The sequence below is a fragment of the Podarcis gaigeae genome, assembly GCF_964106915.1.
Source record: "Podarcis gaigeae genome assembly, chromosome: 4".
Taxonomy (NCBI): Eukaryota; Metazoa; Chordata; class Lepidosauria; order Squamata; family Lacertidae; genus Podarcis; species Podarcis gaigeae.
In genome coordinates this window covers 42,218,434-42,235,459 of record NC_139677.1, presented here as the reverse complement: position 1 = coordinate 42,235,459, position 17,026 = coordinate 42,218,434, and the positions used below count along the sequence as shown (strand labels likewise).

The 17,026-nt window shown below is 40.6% G+C and overlaps 1 protein-coding gene across 2 annotated transcripts in view; it reads right to left on the bottom strand.

The window, feature by feature from the left end:
* Positions 1-3,127: 3,127 nt before the first annotated feature.
* REPS2 (RALBP1 associated Eps domain containing 2) overlaps positions 3,128-17,026 on the bottom strand; it is a 78,281-nt gene continuing 64,382 nt past the window's right edge. The window contains exons 17-21 of one of the 2 annotated variants that reach the window (XR_014563102.1): positions 14,843-14,926; positions 12,446-12,591; positions 9,295-9,400; positions 3,997-8,028; positions 3,128-3,815 (exon numbers count right to left, since the gene is read on the bottom strand). Coding sequence is in view for 1 of the 2 variants with exons in the window: in XM_083734318.1 (XP_083590444.1) it covers positions 7,960-8,028; positions 9,295-9,400; positions 12,446-12,591; positions 14,843-14,926 (405 nt within the window). In the remaining variant the exon portion in view is untranslated. Of the gene's footprint in view, positions 8,029-9,294; positions 9,401-12,445; positions 12,592-14,842; positions 14,927-17,026 lie in introns of both variants that reach the window. The other variant, XM_083734318.1, reaches the window with a different exon arrangement.

The following is a 17,026-nucleotide window of genomic DNA, read 5'->3' as shown; positions in this document are numbered from 1 at the left end:
ATACGAGTAATTAGTTTTACAAAATTTGCTTCCAGTGTCACTGTAGGAATGGCACTCTTTAACAGTTGTTAAATCCCATAATCCCTGCTGAGGATTTGGCCTGTTGAGTTTTATACTGCACCTCGTGCTTTTCATCTTGATGATCCTGGGGAATAGAAGGGAAGGAAGGGCATTTCTTCAGCGAAACCTGCCAATGCATCAGAGAAGCAAGTACCGCTATGAAACACAAATTGCAGACTAGGACAAAACTGAAATGGAGAGGAACAATTCATCCATTTTGCTGAAGCAAAGCAGGTCTGTGCCTGGTTAGGGTCTGGACGAGAAATCACTTGGCAGCCCCACATACACTTCATGACGCAAGAAAGATGGAAATAAATCTACCAAATTATATTTGGCAATAAAAACTAATAAAGCACAGAAGGAAAGCATCCAGGGAGAGAGCACTGGATCTTACCTGGCTAAAGCCCTCTAAACATGGCAGCTCTGTGTGAACATCTGTTGGAAAACAGATCAAACTGAACAGCTTAATGTCAGGGATATATTTATAATCACTGCATAGGTTTTTGTTCCGTGAAGAAGGAGCTGTTCAAGGCAACCATGAAATGGTTAATATTAGGGGTGTTCATACATTACATTCAACCAGTGTACAGTCCTTTGTACCTGTGTACACAAATACTGTACGTTCGGTACAGTTATGCACATGTAACATTCAATGAGTGTATAGTCTGTCAGGCCAGAGGCATTTCTGGGGAAATGACGGCAGCAGGCTGCAGCATTTTAGAGCAGCCTTTCTCAAATTTGGGTCCCCAGATGATGTTGGACTACAACTCCCATCATCCCTGACCTGATAGCTAGGGACGATGGGAGCTGTAGTTTGGGTACCCTGTTTGAAAAAGGCTGCTTTAGAGTGTCTGCTGCTCCTGCTGGTTTTCTCTCTCTCTCCACCCCTCTGCATTTATCTGCTGTTCACTCTCTGGCATCCTTTGGACACCCTTGGGCTCCGAAATCCACACCAGACAAAGCCATAGTGGGTTGGCAGGGAGCAGAACAGCCCTGCTAACCCCTCCAACATTTTGCTTAGTGGGAAAAATATTTGGGCATGTGGGTAGACAAGACACAGCCAAAAAGGGGGGGGGGGGACCAACAGTAGGCCCCACATGTGCAAGCATGCATGTACTTCAAATCACTAGCAGGGAGTTACAACTCAGGCAGCGATCTTGCCTTTTCAAAGACCTAACAGGGACTTTGGACCGCAATCCTATTTGCAATCTGGGGGTAAGTCCCACTGAACTTGACAAGCCTTAAGGGATTGTGCTGCTGGTTTAGTTTGGTTCTGGTGTCTAAATCCAGTTTGGGGAGGTTGTGGAAAGTTCCCAAAATGGGCCATGCAGAATCGCTACTATAATGTAAAACAAGAATACCCTCATCAAAAAAACAACCCAAGATGCCCCATGGAGAAGATATAAATTACCAGGCAGCCGATGAAACTGGAAGCCACTATTTTAATGTAAGTGACTAGGCTCCTCCAAGGTAAATCAGAGATTATGGATATCAGACACAGCCAAGGTCCTGTGTATGTTATCATAAGAGTAACAAAAAAGGGAGAAAGGAATTTACGGTAAACAATGAAAGCTCTGTACCAGGCAAGGCAGGTACTGCCAAGTAACCACACCTTAAACCTATGGCAAACACAATGAAATGCCTGATTGTTTAAAACAAATCTGGTACGAAATAATTAGAATATTAAGTTGCTGGCCTCTTTCTACATCTCGGAGTTGGAGGTGCAATTTAAAGGGGGGGGTGCTAGTTATGTGTGCAAGAATTGGGGGAATCAAGGGAAGCATTGTTTGCTCGTCTACCTAGGAAACATGAGCACTGTATCTTATCATTTTTGTGCTCTCAGATTTTCTCATAAGTGTAGATGACAGAGAAAAAGCTGCATTTTCACCTGTAAGCCCTCGACATATAGGATGCATTTATATGCATTATACACTACACGCTGCTATTTTGACCGCTGTTCCTCCCCCCTTCACTTTTCTTTGGATGAAGATGTAATTTAGTAGGCTTGACAATCTACGAAAAGGCTGGTTTTTGTCAGCCTCCAAGCACATTTTAACTAGATGTTTGTAGCTCAGAAACTCATTCACAACTCAAGTTAACCTTTCAGGATCTTTGGGAGACTTTCAGCTTTGAAACCTAAGGCAAAGGTCAGGAAAAAGCAACCTAGGAACGGATCCTCAGTTTCTGGAGTTTAAATAAGTGAATCAGGAGCATGCAAAGCACTTAGAACATGGCACATTTAGACAAACCTGGCAAGGTGTCTCACAGGATAATTTGCCATTGGCTGACATAGCCTAACCCTTCCCAGGAGACTGCCTCTTCACAGCTGAGTGCTTTGCCCCTGAACATTATCCAAGTTATGCTTTATTAATCAGACCATTTTCATTGAGATTATGTTAATTACTTGGCAGATTGGGTGCTTATCTCAGAGAGTCACACTATAATCATTTACCAGGGTCTGAGCCTTTAGTGTAGAAGGCCTTGCCCTTCGGAACTCCTTGCCAATAGAGGCTCAATAGGAGTCGTCCACATTCACTTGCAGACATCTTCTGCATTATTCAGACAGGCCTTTTGAACCTGATATTCTTTGCCAACCAGCTTTTACTGATGTGTTTTGATGTGTTTATTGTAATCCTGTGCTTTTAGCCTGTATACTGCATTGCAATATTTTATATGAAAGTATGTTTTAAATGTTTAAATAAACAAGCAGTACTATATGTTTCCTTGTTTGTGGTCTGAGTGCAGAAGGCAGGAAAGGAAATATTACAGTACTTTCCATAAGTTGATTGAATTCACTAGGTCAAGGAAATTGCATTTACCCTGCCTATGTGTTATGGTACTTAATAATAAGCATTTTAATTTTAAACGTTACACCAAATTTGTATGTTCCGGCCTCCAAAAGATTTCGCATACATAGTATATAAACTACAGGTTTACTGCCTTATACTTGTGAAGTTGTGAAGCCCATATATTTTCGATTGTGTATATGCTAACATATAGCAACATGAAGAAAACATAATAATGTTCCCAGTAATATTCTGAAAGTCAAAAAGTCAGTAGAGGAGCAAAACATATCACATAATTTTATTAACACAGTATCAACAAAATAACAGAACAAGGAAAACTTCAAATATATAATTTCTTCCCATCTTAGTCACTTGGGGTAACAATGTTCTAACAAAATAAATTCTCTCTTATTTCATAGAATACACAGGCTCATTATCAGTCTTTCCTAATCAGATGTTTATCACACAAAATATTTATTTCTGAATGTGTGCACGTATGTGCAAAAAACTATAAAGGTTTGGCAGTATTACTCCCTTCCTGAGGCTATTCAAGAATGGAGTAGCAGTTTGTTTAAACAAAACTTCTTCCATGGTCTACAAAATACTCACTTCTCAAGAACAAACTCAATAGCCAGAAAAAAAATATTTCATACCTTCTTCATGCTAATGTGGATCAACACTGACTCCAGAACAGTCCAATATAGAGATTAATTGCTGTATTGTGCATTTCCCAGATTTAATTTGTTTACAGTGGCAACAAAGCTATAAGAGCAAGGAGAGTTCACACTGAACTAATCTGGCGCAATTCTTCCTCAAACACTGTTTATACTTTTATAGAATAATCCTCCTACGGAAGGTAAACAAACTGATGAGAGTCCGTTCTGGAGTAATATGACTATTAAGGTTCTACCATTAACATTTGAAGGATGTATATTCTGGATCTTATACAGATAAGTTATGTAATAAGTACTATTGCCTTCCAGTGTGAATAAAATAGTATCCAAAACAATATCTGATCGTGCCATTCTAGTTATCTGAAATATTTGCAAATACTGTAGTAGAAATAATCCACCCAAGAAGTGTTTCAAAATGTAATTTTTAAAACTAAAAATTGAATGTTAAAATCAGGATTCCAAAACATGTAGGGAACAATCATGGGAATATTTAAGGCGTCATAAAAGTTACACTGTAAAATATTTGCCATTAGAATCTAATTTAATATTAAAACCAGGCAACAAGAAAATTTATAATATTTAAACAACTTCCATTTTTAAAATTAAATCCAGCTGTTCACTCTAGCAGTTGAGTAGGATACCTGAAATAATCTCCCAATAAGAGTAACTAATGAGACGACAGTAGCTGACTACCACCACAAATGGAAGGGGTGGCTTCCAACCTAATTTTCTCACTGGTACTATCATTTTGCAGAGGATTACCATTTAGTTAAGAAACTAACAGTTTGATTCTTTTATACGTAAGGATCCCTGTTTCAACCAATGTTTTATAAATACTAGCAAATATGTTTTATTTCTTGTTAACTTTAAGTATATTTGCATTGATGGCATTCATATTGTGCAGCTATTTTAAATTTTTAAGTAAACTGCAAGTAAATTATTTTCCTTTAATGTGTACACACAGCTGAGAAGCCATTATAACCCAGTCTTTAAAGTTCTATTGTCATGCTGCATAGCATACTTCAATATAAAAATAGAAGGGTGGAGAAGCTAGCAAACTGGCCCAAAATCTGTCAGCATATGCTAAAACGTTTATAGGCAGCTTCCTAATACTAAGTCAGACTCAGTTCTCTCTAAACTGGCAGCAGATCTCCAAAGTTTTAGTTGCACACAGAGATGCCAGGAATTGAGCATGGGGCATTTTGCATAAACTGCATGTGCTCTATCACTGAGCTGCAGCTGAGAATCTGTAGAAATGACTAAGATTTTTACTATTCATTTAAGTTATTTATATACTGCTTAATCACCAAAGTTTCTAAGTGGTATACATGAAGAATTTTGTTTTATGAAAACCAGAGCACGATGTATTGGAGCATATTCTTGTCTGTCTAGTTCTGGGATAGAGAATCTGCGCTGGCTGCCCTTTCAGCTAGCATGGCCAATGGTTTAGTGATGATGCAGTACAACATCATCTGGGAGGGCCACCCTGGTCTGGGCGAAGTAGAGAGGGTTTTCTGTCGCTTGACATTATTCTTACTTTGCAAGGCTATGGAATATTTTCAGGGAATGGTGCGGGTCATATAATGGAGGAAGAGCCCTACCAGATCACAGCAACATCCTGCTTTTAATAGTAGCCAGGTAGGTCTGTGCGAAGCTGACAAAAAGGCCTCAACACAGTAGTCCTCTCCTTTTATTTTGCACCCAAACAACTGGTGCTCTCTGCCACACTGTCAGGAGAGGCTCCACATTGGTGCAATGGCCTAATAGCTGTTGACAGTCCTCTGTTCCAGGAATTTATCAAATCCTCATTTAAAGAGATCCAAGCTACTGGACATCATCACATCTCATAGATGATGCAGTGAGTGTGTTATGTTAAGGGATGACTTTCAGAAACATGAAACTTAAGGGAGGAAAATGAAGTTACATAAATTTACAGTGGTAAAAATATTTCCCTACCTGCAGCTTGCCCCAAAAGATCACTGTCCCCGTTGCCAGTGCAATTCTAGAATGCAATTCAAGGAATACTTTCTATTAGAATTCAGTCTGGACAAGATTATATATGCTTATGAATGTGTACTGCCAAAGAGTCTTACTAGGTTAACAGGACTTCCTTGGAGTGAAGTGTATTAAATGAGTAGGATAGACGACCAAAACAATAATTGCCATAAGGAAACAAGATCTATTAATCTGAAATGGGGGAGAAACGGATATGTGGAATTCATTGATAACATCAACTCACCAGAATACAAAACAAATATAATTCTACCAGAAAAAAAGCAAATAAGTGGAATTTTACCAAGACACATACAGTTAGCCAATGGATATTGCCCACTGCTAAGATATAATAAGCAGAACAAGTTAAGAAATAAGCAAAAACATCTAATTGCCAAAAGCAACGAATCTCTAAATTTTGCATTTAATGTTTTTCATCACTTGATAATAAGTTAAATACAAAAGGTGTAATATGAACAGACATGAGGCACAGTTCACAAATCCTATTGTGCTGACATACCATTGCTCCAGCATGTCTTGGCCTTGCATAGCATACAACTGTGAGTAAGTCTGCCTGTATGAACTATGGCACATTCCTTGTACTTAGCCATTCCAAGACATGTGGGTTTCATGCTGCAGCAGTAAGAAAAACTCACATAAATACTAGTGCCAAGGCACCCACAAGTCAGTTCAGGCAGACCACACACACCAAACCCCATGAACTAACACTACAGGGAGTTATATAACCCACACTGCCACATAGTCTGAGGGCAATACAATACCCATCAATGCTGTTGAAATGATTGGAGTAGCTGCAAAGATTCCCAGTCGGGGAACATGCCTCCATTCCTTCAACACCAGGTTTGGACCAATGGCAACTACTGGGGTATGCACAGCTCTTTTGGGGGGCCAAATAAAAAGGCAAATTGGGATGATGTGGGGGACTCCTCTACTCCCTGAGCCGAAGCATGGTGTAATTCCCCCCCCCCCCTTCAGTTTGATCAGGGCACCAACAAAGCTACGGAGCCTCTTTGTTTCTGTGACAGTACAACTCTATCTTTTCCTGTATACCTCTATGCTTCTCTCGGTCCATGGGATTTGCAAGAAATGAAGGGGTCGAAAATGTTGTCTGCAAAGAACAGCATTGGGTATTATTATTTTTTACCAAAAAATAAATAAATAAGCAAAACATTTCATCTTAGGGGTTTTTTTAAGTGTACTTTGCTCTGCTTTAATAAGAACAAAATCAACAACCCAGAACACTTTAGAACTCTGCAAGCAGCATTCTAGGCTCAACATTGTAAAGTATATTAGAGACCTGTGCAGGTCTACTGGGAGGCCTATAAAGCCTGTTGGAGGTCACAAACAATCGTGAGGAGAAAGGCTGATGTGAAGCTGCGAAGGTTTTTTTAAATGTACATGCTAGTATATGCACCATTTGGCAACCTCTTAATTATTTTAAGGTAAGAAAAAGACAAGATCCCTTGGGGTTATGGAGAAAAGTACATTCTTTTTACTTCCCCACAAAAAGCACCTGGAATTTGTCTGCAATTTGGCAGGCCTAATTCACTCTGGAGGCACTTCTGTGCCTATAAACTTAATCCACTCTGTGCAAAAGGGAAACATTTTAGCTGTTTTCAGATTCCCCATTATAGTGAATGGGGAACACAGACTTTCATTTTATACTGACTGGCTCAGGAGCCAAACTGCAGATTGTAGTGGAGAAGTACACAGTGTGATTCAGCCATAGTTCAGAATTTTGAAAACAGCAACAGATAACAGATATTTTGGGACCTGTGCACAAACTCCAAGCAACTACTGCAGAGCGGCTGAGATGCAGGCTTCAGGAAACAGGCAGGGAGTCAACACCCAATGGTAGTTTGTAGAAGGAGATGTGTGTGGGTTGCAAAACCACAGTGGGCTGCAAAAGCACACTAGTGTTGCATCCAGAAATGGTCAGTCATCACAAAGTTGATTTAAAAATAAATAAATAGATAATGTACATAAGGAATACAGAGCTTCGTAGGTATGCTTTCATTTATTCTAAAACTAGAAAGACTTTAAAGATCACAGATATGTAAAAAGTGATAATCCAGGATGAAGGTAAATATAAGCAAATTTTCTAGACATATATAATATTTAAATCTTCCACCCCAATGCATATAAATCAAGAATTATTGGAATAAATAAGTGTTAACAGTAAGAGAGAGATGGAATTTGACTGAGGCATTCTTGAAGGGTCGGTGGGAAAACAAGTTCAATTTCATAGGCATAAGGTTTGACATTCAGATTGTGTACCTTCTTCATCTGCAAGGTAAACTGGTGCAAGAAATGCAAAAGAAATATGGCAGGCACTTTTTCCAAATGATGTTGCCTTAGTGAAAAAAGCTTCTGCCAATATATTGTGCGGTTAAAGGTACTTGAAGCAAAAATTCTGTTACAGAATTTCATAAGACAGTGACAGGTCGGAGCTGCTCCAACTGAGTTTCCAGTGCAGTTCGTTCTTTGTGAACTTCCTAGATCATGCAAACAAACAAACAAACAAACAACAATCAGAATATAGCCCTTAAAGGCTTAAAGGCATAAAAACAATATTATGATGCAGACTTATAAAGTCCACTTTTGCAATCACTCCATAATTAATATAGCACTCACGCCCAAGTAAACCGATGTTACAACACTACAGACTTTACACTCAATTAGTGGCTTGGGTGCAGCAGTATTGCCTAAATGTCCCACTGACATTCCCCTATGCCCTGAATGCAGGGCCTGGAATCAGTTTAAATCTGGGTGCTTAAGGAATTAAACACAACAGTGTATTAAAGTACACAAAGCTTCCAGAAGATGGCTTATTTGAGATGCCACAAACATTAGGCTAGCTCTCGTCAACTGATTTGCCCAACAATATTCCGAACTCTGTTATCATACTAATGACTACAGCCAGCTGTAACGAGTTCAAGGGGCCACCTCTACACAAGCAATCTTGGAGCAATGGCTATGAGAGACATCTAGTTAGTCAATCACTTGCCTTATTTTACTAACCACCATTAATTTGAATCTTTTTTCTTTCAACTCATACAAATATAAAATTCACTGACTGGAATATATTAGGCCAAGCACCTAACTGAGAACATTTTGTCACCACTTGTCAGAAAAGCCAGAACTATCTTTTCTGTTCCAAGATTACAAAGAAGGTGGAATGGGTGGGGAGGAGAAAGCTGGCTCCAGAGTTCTACAGCAGATTTCTACTCACAAATGGGGCAGTCTGGGATACTGGCTTCCCTTTCCCTCTGCAGTCCCCTAAAAATCTGATCTAGATGGTTGAGGGGGAACCCTGGAGCAGCATGGGGCTGCAGGGGAATGGTGGAGGGAGTGGCTAAAATCTGTACTCTTAGCTTCTGCTGGATCCAAGCTCCTTCCATTTGTGAAAGGGCGCTTTTGGGTCTAACTTGCAGCCCCTACAGCTTAGAGTGCAAGTGATCCTGCTGCTCTCATATTTCAAGATGGGAGAGAGGGTATTTGCCTCAGCAAGGTGCACACACTTTGGTTTGCTTCCTGTATTTAACAGTGTTGTTGTTGTTTAGTCGTTTAGTCGTGTCCGACTCTTCGTGACCCCATGGACCAGAGCACGCCAGGCACTCCTGTCTTCCACTGCCTCCCGCAGTTTGGTCAGACTCATGCTGGTAGCTATTTAACAGTGTAGACAGAGGCATATGACATAGGCTTTAGAGAGCTTCATGGCACGTCTAACCATAGATCCCTACTTGAAGTGTGCTCCTTACCTTCAGCTGTTGCTGGAGTTCACTGTTCAACCGAGCTAGGACCACGTTCGCTTCTTTATTTTTACGGATAGCTGTCTGAATAGCTTTCTTCTGTTTTGAAGACTGCCTGCCAGAGAGTAAAGACAAACCACTTTCAGAAAATGTATCACAGGGCCTTCCTGCTGTTTGGTAAAAAGGGATGCATTATGATACTTACACCTGAGACTAATTGAAATCAAAATGGGGTGGGGGGGGGGAGGAAATGCATTTACAAAAGAGAGTTGCTATGCAGAAATAAATATTTATGAAATCAGGACATTCAATAAGAGATCCTGATCTTGTGGAAATCAGAAATGGAAGGAAGAAATTGTGGAAAATTGTAGAGTTGGAAGGGACCCTGAGGATCATCTAGTAAAACCCGCTGCGATGCAAGGATATGCAGCGGTACCATACGGGGATCGAACCCACAACCTTGACATTATCAGCACCATACTGTAACCAACTGGCTATCCAGGCATTTTAATAGCCCTATCTGTAGGCCAGAATTCATTTACTATGTTAAGCTGGCTCAATTTCCTCATTAAAGCTTATTTCCCTATATACCACTGAACTGAGATCAGCTCAAATGGAGGGATCTCCAGTCTAACATTGCCAACTTCATGGACAATTGCCCTCCTACTACATGACCTGACCTGGCCAATGGCATGCTTTTATGGATCAACACAGCTGTCCCCTATATATTAAGGGGGAAACTCACCTTAATAAGTCTAAAGACAGCACCTGTGTTTAACTTTCAGTACAAACAGTAATAAATACGTTTTTCTGTTTAGTATAAAGAATGAGAAATGTATTTAAAAATGTAAGAAGAGCCCTGTTGGTCCATCTGGTTCAGCATTCTATCCCCACAGCTGCCAGTTAGATCAAAGAATCTAGTTCAACCTCCTGCAATGCAGGAATCTCAACTCAAGCATCCATGACAGGTGGTCATCCAACCTCTGCTTAAAAACCTCCAATGAAGGAGAGTCCACAACCTCGCGAGGGAGTCCGTTCCACCGTTGAACAGCTCTTACTAGAAGCATCTTATTAGATGTTTGTGGGAAATCTAGAAGCAGGACCCTACTTTTCAAAGTACAATAATCTATTTGAAGTCCTCTGCTACTCGTGTTCACCAGAAATAAATAGCCATCATGACTACTGATAGTATCTTTGATTTTTAAAAAGCAATTTTTTTGTTTTTGTTTTACTAGCACATCTGCACCTACTAGTGTTTCTCCTATGGAAACCTTATTAAGAACATTTGCATACCGATATGTTTGCTGCCCCCCTTTATTAGTTAATATTTTCATGGGTTTTTCCCCACCTGAGCGATAGAGGTAGTTTGCATGTTACAAAGCAGTAGTAAAAGTATAAAACAAACTCATTTGTACTCCCCTGCTTCTTTGTAGCATGCAAGAGACCAAAGTTATGATGTCACAAGGTAAAACAGAATTTCCAGTATGAGTCTTTAGATTCTGTACATCCATCTGTTCTACTTTTTTTTAAATGAATATGTTAGCAATTTTCATCTTGAGAGAAAAGCAAGAAACTGGAAAAATGGAGAAAATATAGGCTAGATAAGCAGAATTGTTCCCGAGAGAAGCCTTTTATGATTTTCTGCAAGGTGTTAGCTCTTAAATGACAATGTGATCAAAGTCAGATACATTTGTTTTAAAAACAGCACAAAGTCCATGTGAAAAAAGTGGAGTTAGCTTTCCCACTCTCTAAAAAGAGAGGTGACAATTTGATCTTCGGAAGAGAATCCCAATGATTTTTCCAGAAAGTCTTCCCCCTGCTTCTTCACTGCCCTCCGCCACATCCTTCAACACTCTAGCTGAGGAAAACAAAAATATGCTTATTTGACTGATAAGTAAACTTCAGTCATTTACTGTTCTCAAAATAGGACTAATTTATTATGCCAGCAGCAAATGAATCTGTTTTGAAAGAGTCAATTAGGCTCTACAAACAACACTAATACTTTCAGATCACTTAAAAACTCTTAGGAAGAGTTCCAGCCTTCACATTACTTGCCAGAAATGCATACTTCAAAAGGGTGTGACTCTCTACCACCACTTTTCAGGTACTATATGGGATTAGATTTTTTTTTTAAAAAAAAAATGAAATGGCTGCATGGATTCAATGGCTAGGCAGTTATTCCTTCATTGTACTGGTTCCAAAACACATTTCAACAACCCTCAAAATCATGGAGCCAGAACACTAGAACAGGTATCAAAGTTCATCTATTCAGTCTCTTGCCATACATCAGGATTTTCCGCCTACCGTATTTTTTGTCCTATAGGGCGCACTGGCTCATGGGACGCACCTCGGTTTTTTGGGGGAGGAAATGAATAAAAAAAAAATATTCCTCCCCCAGCTGCGGCTGCCGCCCCAAGCCTTGTGCACACCCGCCCGAAGCACGGGGAGCCCTTCGGAGGGCTCCATGTACTTCGGGCGGCAGGCTGCCGCCCCAAGCCTCGTGCGCCCGACAGGACCTCCCGCCGGGCGCGCAAGGCTTGCAGACACCGGCCGGAAGCACGGGGCGCCCTCCGGAGGGCTCCCCGTGCTTCGGGCGGCAGGCTGCTGCCCGCAGGCCTTGTGAGCCCGCGGGAACTCCCCCGGGCTTGCAAGGCTTGCGGATAGCTTCCTGAAGCCTGGAGAGCAAGAGGGGTCAGTGCGCACCGATGCCTCTCGCTCTCCAGGCTTCAGCAAAAGCCTGCATTTGCCCCACAGGACGCACACACATTTCCCCTTCATTTTTGGAGGGGAAAAAGTGCGTCCTATGGGGCGAAAAATACAGTACATCTCTCCATAGATTAACTGTCCTTTTCCAGATTCTCGCCCCCGCCCACCCCTAATCCACAGAAGAGTATTTCAGAAGGCTAGATGTCTTTTTCAGCGAGTCTGCATGCTCTAAGTACTAAGAAAAAACAAGTGAGTTGCATAAGCTGTGTCAGCATCTGGTGGTTGTGAATTGCCCAAACAAAATTATTTTCAAACTTCACATCTGGAAGACAGTAGAAGGAAGTGCAGCTCACTTGCACTTTTTCCACATTCCCTTTTTTTTAGAATGCTTTATATCCCACCATGTTGCCACAAAGCCCTCTCCCCAATTTCTCATAAAAGTCAGCCTTTTTACTTTGGGATTGTATGGTGGGATTTGATGGCAGGCAAGGAAGGGGCTACACTTTTCGTGGGAGAAAGTTCCTGGTTCTCTAGCGTCTGGCTTTCAGGCCGGAATTTCCTGCGAATCGGTTTTGATGGTGGTTGAGTAAGCAACACCTCCTGTGGGGGGGAAAAGAGAGCAAGGATTAAAATAACTATTGATGATTCATTAGGAAAACAACAAAGCCATCAGAATCTTATTAACAATTTTTTTCGGACCCAAAGGGTATTGATTACTTTGGCTCTGTCTATCCTCATTCCCTAGATCAATTTAATTTACCTCTTTTATGGCATCATCTCTTAGGAACTAGTATCTTCATACCTGGAGTTCCTCAGGAATTAAAAGAAACCAAAAAATCAGTGCAGCTTGAAAGGTTCCATTCACTATGTTGATTCAAAATGGCATCCAAACTTTATCTAAACATAGATAAAAGTTTGCTCCTTGGTTTCCGGAACCATCGTGCAAAATTTAGCTGCAATTGGTGCAGTTCTGCCATCTAGATTCAAAATGGCAGCTAATTGTAGCCATAATACACACAAACAACAACAACAACAACCCATCCTGCTTCTTGATCTCAGAAACCAGAATGTAAAATCTGGCTACAGTATCTTAAAGAGTTGTCCAAACTATAGCAAACAGATAAACAACTTTCCATAATATATAGAAGTTTCCTGGGCAAATCCATTGCTAAGAATAAGAGTTACCTAACATCATAATTATGCTCTTAATTTTTGTTTATTTCAGTAGGACCACCACAATGAAGATTCTTCTGAATCAGTTTATTTTGGACCGAGACAATATTCCAAATGCAAACTGGAAAATTACATCAGAAGTAGTCACTAAGAGATTTAAAAAAGCGTGGTGGTAGAATGCCTGGAAAGGAAAATTTGCATTATGTACCCATAAATCAACACATTCAATGGAAACATAGTTGATGACATAAAAACCCTAACTTTGTAGGTTGAACTTTAACTAATGTATTTTCTGTATCAGTATAGATATAGTGTAAACCGATACAGTATATATGCATTGACAGTATATATAGTAGCCCATGCATTGACAACTAGAACAGACTTAGAGCTGGAGGGGGGGGGGGGAATACATCTTACAGTATAACATTGCGTTTTTTCAGCCGATCAGGTTTTTATATGGTCAATCGGCATTGGTTTCCAATTTTCTGTATGTACTCCAGGTGCAATTCTTTGCCATTTTCGTGGCAAGGATACCTCATTTTTCAAGCACTGGATGCACTTATATACCTGAGAGAACATTATTATTTCTTCAGATAACTCTTACCTATTGCCGTTGCAACAAGGAAGGTGCCTTGATATTGTTATAGCACCTATAGGATACTACTTGAAATATGAATGTTCTCAGGCTGCACTTCCTTTTCCTCCATGCACACATTTATGCTGTTGTGTGAATTTATTGCTACCTATCAGCCACTTTTCTGAAGCAATTGATAAAGCAAGAACTATGATCCCAGCCTGAATCTTCCTTCTTTCCTTCTCCTCTTCCGGTCCCTGCCTCTACCTTCACTCAGCACCAACAGTCCGAAAGCTAGTGTTCAGCCAGTTTCCAAAATATGTGGTGGGAAAGTCTGAATAACTTAGTACTCCAGTTAACCCCCCTTTCCTTACAGCCCCCTTCCCTTTGTTCTAGTAAACCCCTCCCTTTAGGAAACAGAACCGTAGGAACCTCAGTGTTCAGCTCTCGTCAGCCCCTCTCTAACCAGTACTGTTCCAACTTGCTTCAGTTTTCATGGGATTCTTCCTGGGATACATTGCTCCAGCCTTACAGCCTCACTCCCCTATGTCCTTATCCTGACTACCTTTGTCACATTCCATTTCTCTTATCTGTGTTTCAGATTTAGCTAGGAATGTGAAGGAACACACAGCTGCCTGTTCCCTCTTTTAAGTTGCTCATATTTTTCCATTACTTTGAGAAGAACCCAAGATGCCTCGCTTAAGAAATGCAGAGTGTGGGGTTCAAGGGAACCAAAAAAAGGCTTGCCTCCATTCAGCTTGCACCTTTTGCCTCCTGGGAAATGAAAACAATCCATAGCTTGTTTTCATGGAGGCACTGCAGACCACCACAACCATGTTTTCTCCCAAAGAACCATAGTATCCAGTAGCCTTCTATGTGCAAAGCATGAACGTTACATATAAAAAGGACTCTATCAGTTTGTCTGTGGTAGGAAAAATATACAAGTTGCACTCATGTGGTGCCACAATAGATTGCTCCTTGTAGAAAAGTGCTGCTAGTGCTATTTCTTAGTGTCCTGATCTTCAAGAGAAGTCAGTATGTGGAACTATTTATCACCTTTAAGGGTTTGAAATGAAAAGAGAAAACTGTATGTCTTGACCTTACCTTTTTTGCTGGGCTGCCTTCTTCAACTTGTGATGCGGACCTGTTCATTGGCAAATGCATTTCAATCTGAGATTCTTGTTCCATCTGTAACAATAGACAAGACACTGTAACACCAAAATTGCTAGCAGCTACCCATCAATCAAAACTAGTTTTCAACACTTGGTCACACTCCAGTGTGACCAACAAAAGACATACGAGCAGGCTTTGATTTTTAGAGGCTAGGAAGCTGATTTAGCTGCTGCTGCAGTGATGTCTGTGAATGAACCCCATTCTCCTACAGAAGTTAATGGCTGCCATTCGCTCTAATGAGAAAACAAAAGTGTGCTACATTTGTGAGCATTATTACAGTACAAGTGAAATAAAATCTGCTCCCTATCCCTGACACTAGGTGGCCTGCTTTCCACCAACAAGAGATTCTGAGGTGCCTTGCCCCCAGCCAAGGATCCAGAAAACATACAAGTCCTACCCTCAACTGCAGTATACATAGTCGTACTGCTAACATACAGTATAATGAAAACAGATGTGATTCACCTAGCACTGCAGCTACACCACCTCCAGTCCTTTTAATGCTGCAGTCCTTACCTGGTAGCAAGCTCCACTGAACATAATGAGAGTTACATCTGAGTAAACATGCACCATAAAACAGTTTTCAGAGATCAGAGTCTGAGGAGCAGCAGTGCTTGGTGAAAACAAACCCAGATGAGGAAATTAGTACAGCAATTTTAAATATGCGAGAGCATGGCGAAGGATCACATATGTGGTTTCCTCCGCTTAATACAATAAAAAACTTTCTTTACTTCCAGCAACAGTTTAATTTCTGACATGTGGTCTCCATTGGCTACATGGAAAGCAACGCTATGGAACTGTGCAATGGGACTTATTTCCAACTAATCCAAGAGAGTTTTAGGATTGCAACACTAACACACAACAACAATTATATAATCAAATTATGTAATGAGGAACATTCTAAGAGGGAAAACAATGGTGTCTTATTTATATTAAAACAAATAGCTAGTTTTTAAGATCCTGCCCCTGACAAACATTCATCATGTAGCAAATGAAAACAAAGTTAAACTGAAACCAGCTAACCAATTTGATAGTCCTCTTTATGCAAAGACATAGTTTTAGCGAATCAATGAAGTGACAGTTTATGAAGCCTGACAGCTCCCTGGAAAGGCTTATTGGTGTACATAAGTAATGTAATATCTGCCTGCACTTATTTTACACACATTAAAATTTGGCATTTCTAACTTCTGCAACAGTAAATGACCCAGCTGCATACAGTGGAACCTCAGCTGTCGAATGTAATCCATTCCAGAAGACCATTCGACTTCTGAAACGTTCAACAATCGAGGTGCAATTGCCAGTCAGCAAATTCCTTTGAAAAAAGGGAGAAATGCGTCTCGGAAGCTGTTCGACTTCCGAGGCGCATTCAAAAATGGAAGCATTCACTTCCAGGTTGTTGGCGTTTGGGTTCCGAATTGTTCGGCTTCCGAAACATTCAACAACCGATGTTCCACTGTATATTCAAGTTGTCATGTGAAGGTGTCAACTTGCTGAAGGCAACTGTATCTGGCTCTGGTCAGTGCCTAGGTGGGAGGCCTTATTGGAAACCCCCCCCCCCCACAATGTACACCACCTTGGGTGCCACGATGGAAGAAATGTGGAATATAAACGTAAGAAAACGTATGAAAGTTAAAAATTAAATAAAACCAGTGACATTGACTATATTGTATCTCTCATTATAACACAGTAGTAGCTGGGAAAAGATTGCTGGCAGACTATGGAAGCTTACTCTCCTTTAGCAAGGTATACAAATGCAATTAAAATATACATCCAGGGCTGAGCCATGGAACTGAAAACAGAGGCAAAATTAAACTCCAGCTTTGTCCAACTTTTCTGAAGAACCTGACATTTTCCAAGCACCTGGGATGAAAAGTCACTTTGCTTCTGACATTTAATTTGTGTGCCTGTGCATGCATATGCAGAGAGTCATAATCTTTGAGTCAAATCAAAGGAACCAGAATTCAGAACGTTGTAGATGCATGAAATGCATAGGCATACCAGGGGATTAGTGAAACTGGCCCTTGTCAGGGGCACAGGCTGCATGCACAAAAATTACCCCAGAGATGAGGGGCTCATTATTTAATAAACTAGGTAATAACTTTCCCATGTTTACAAGGT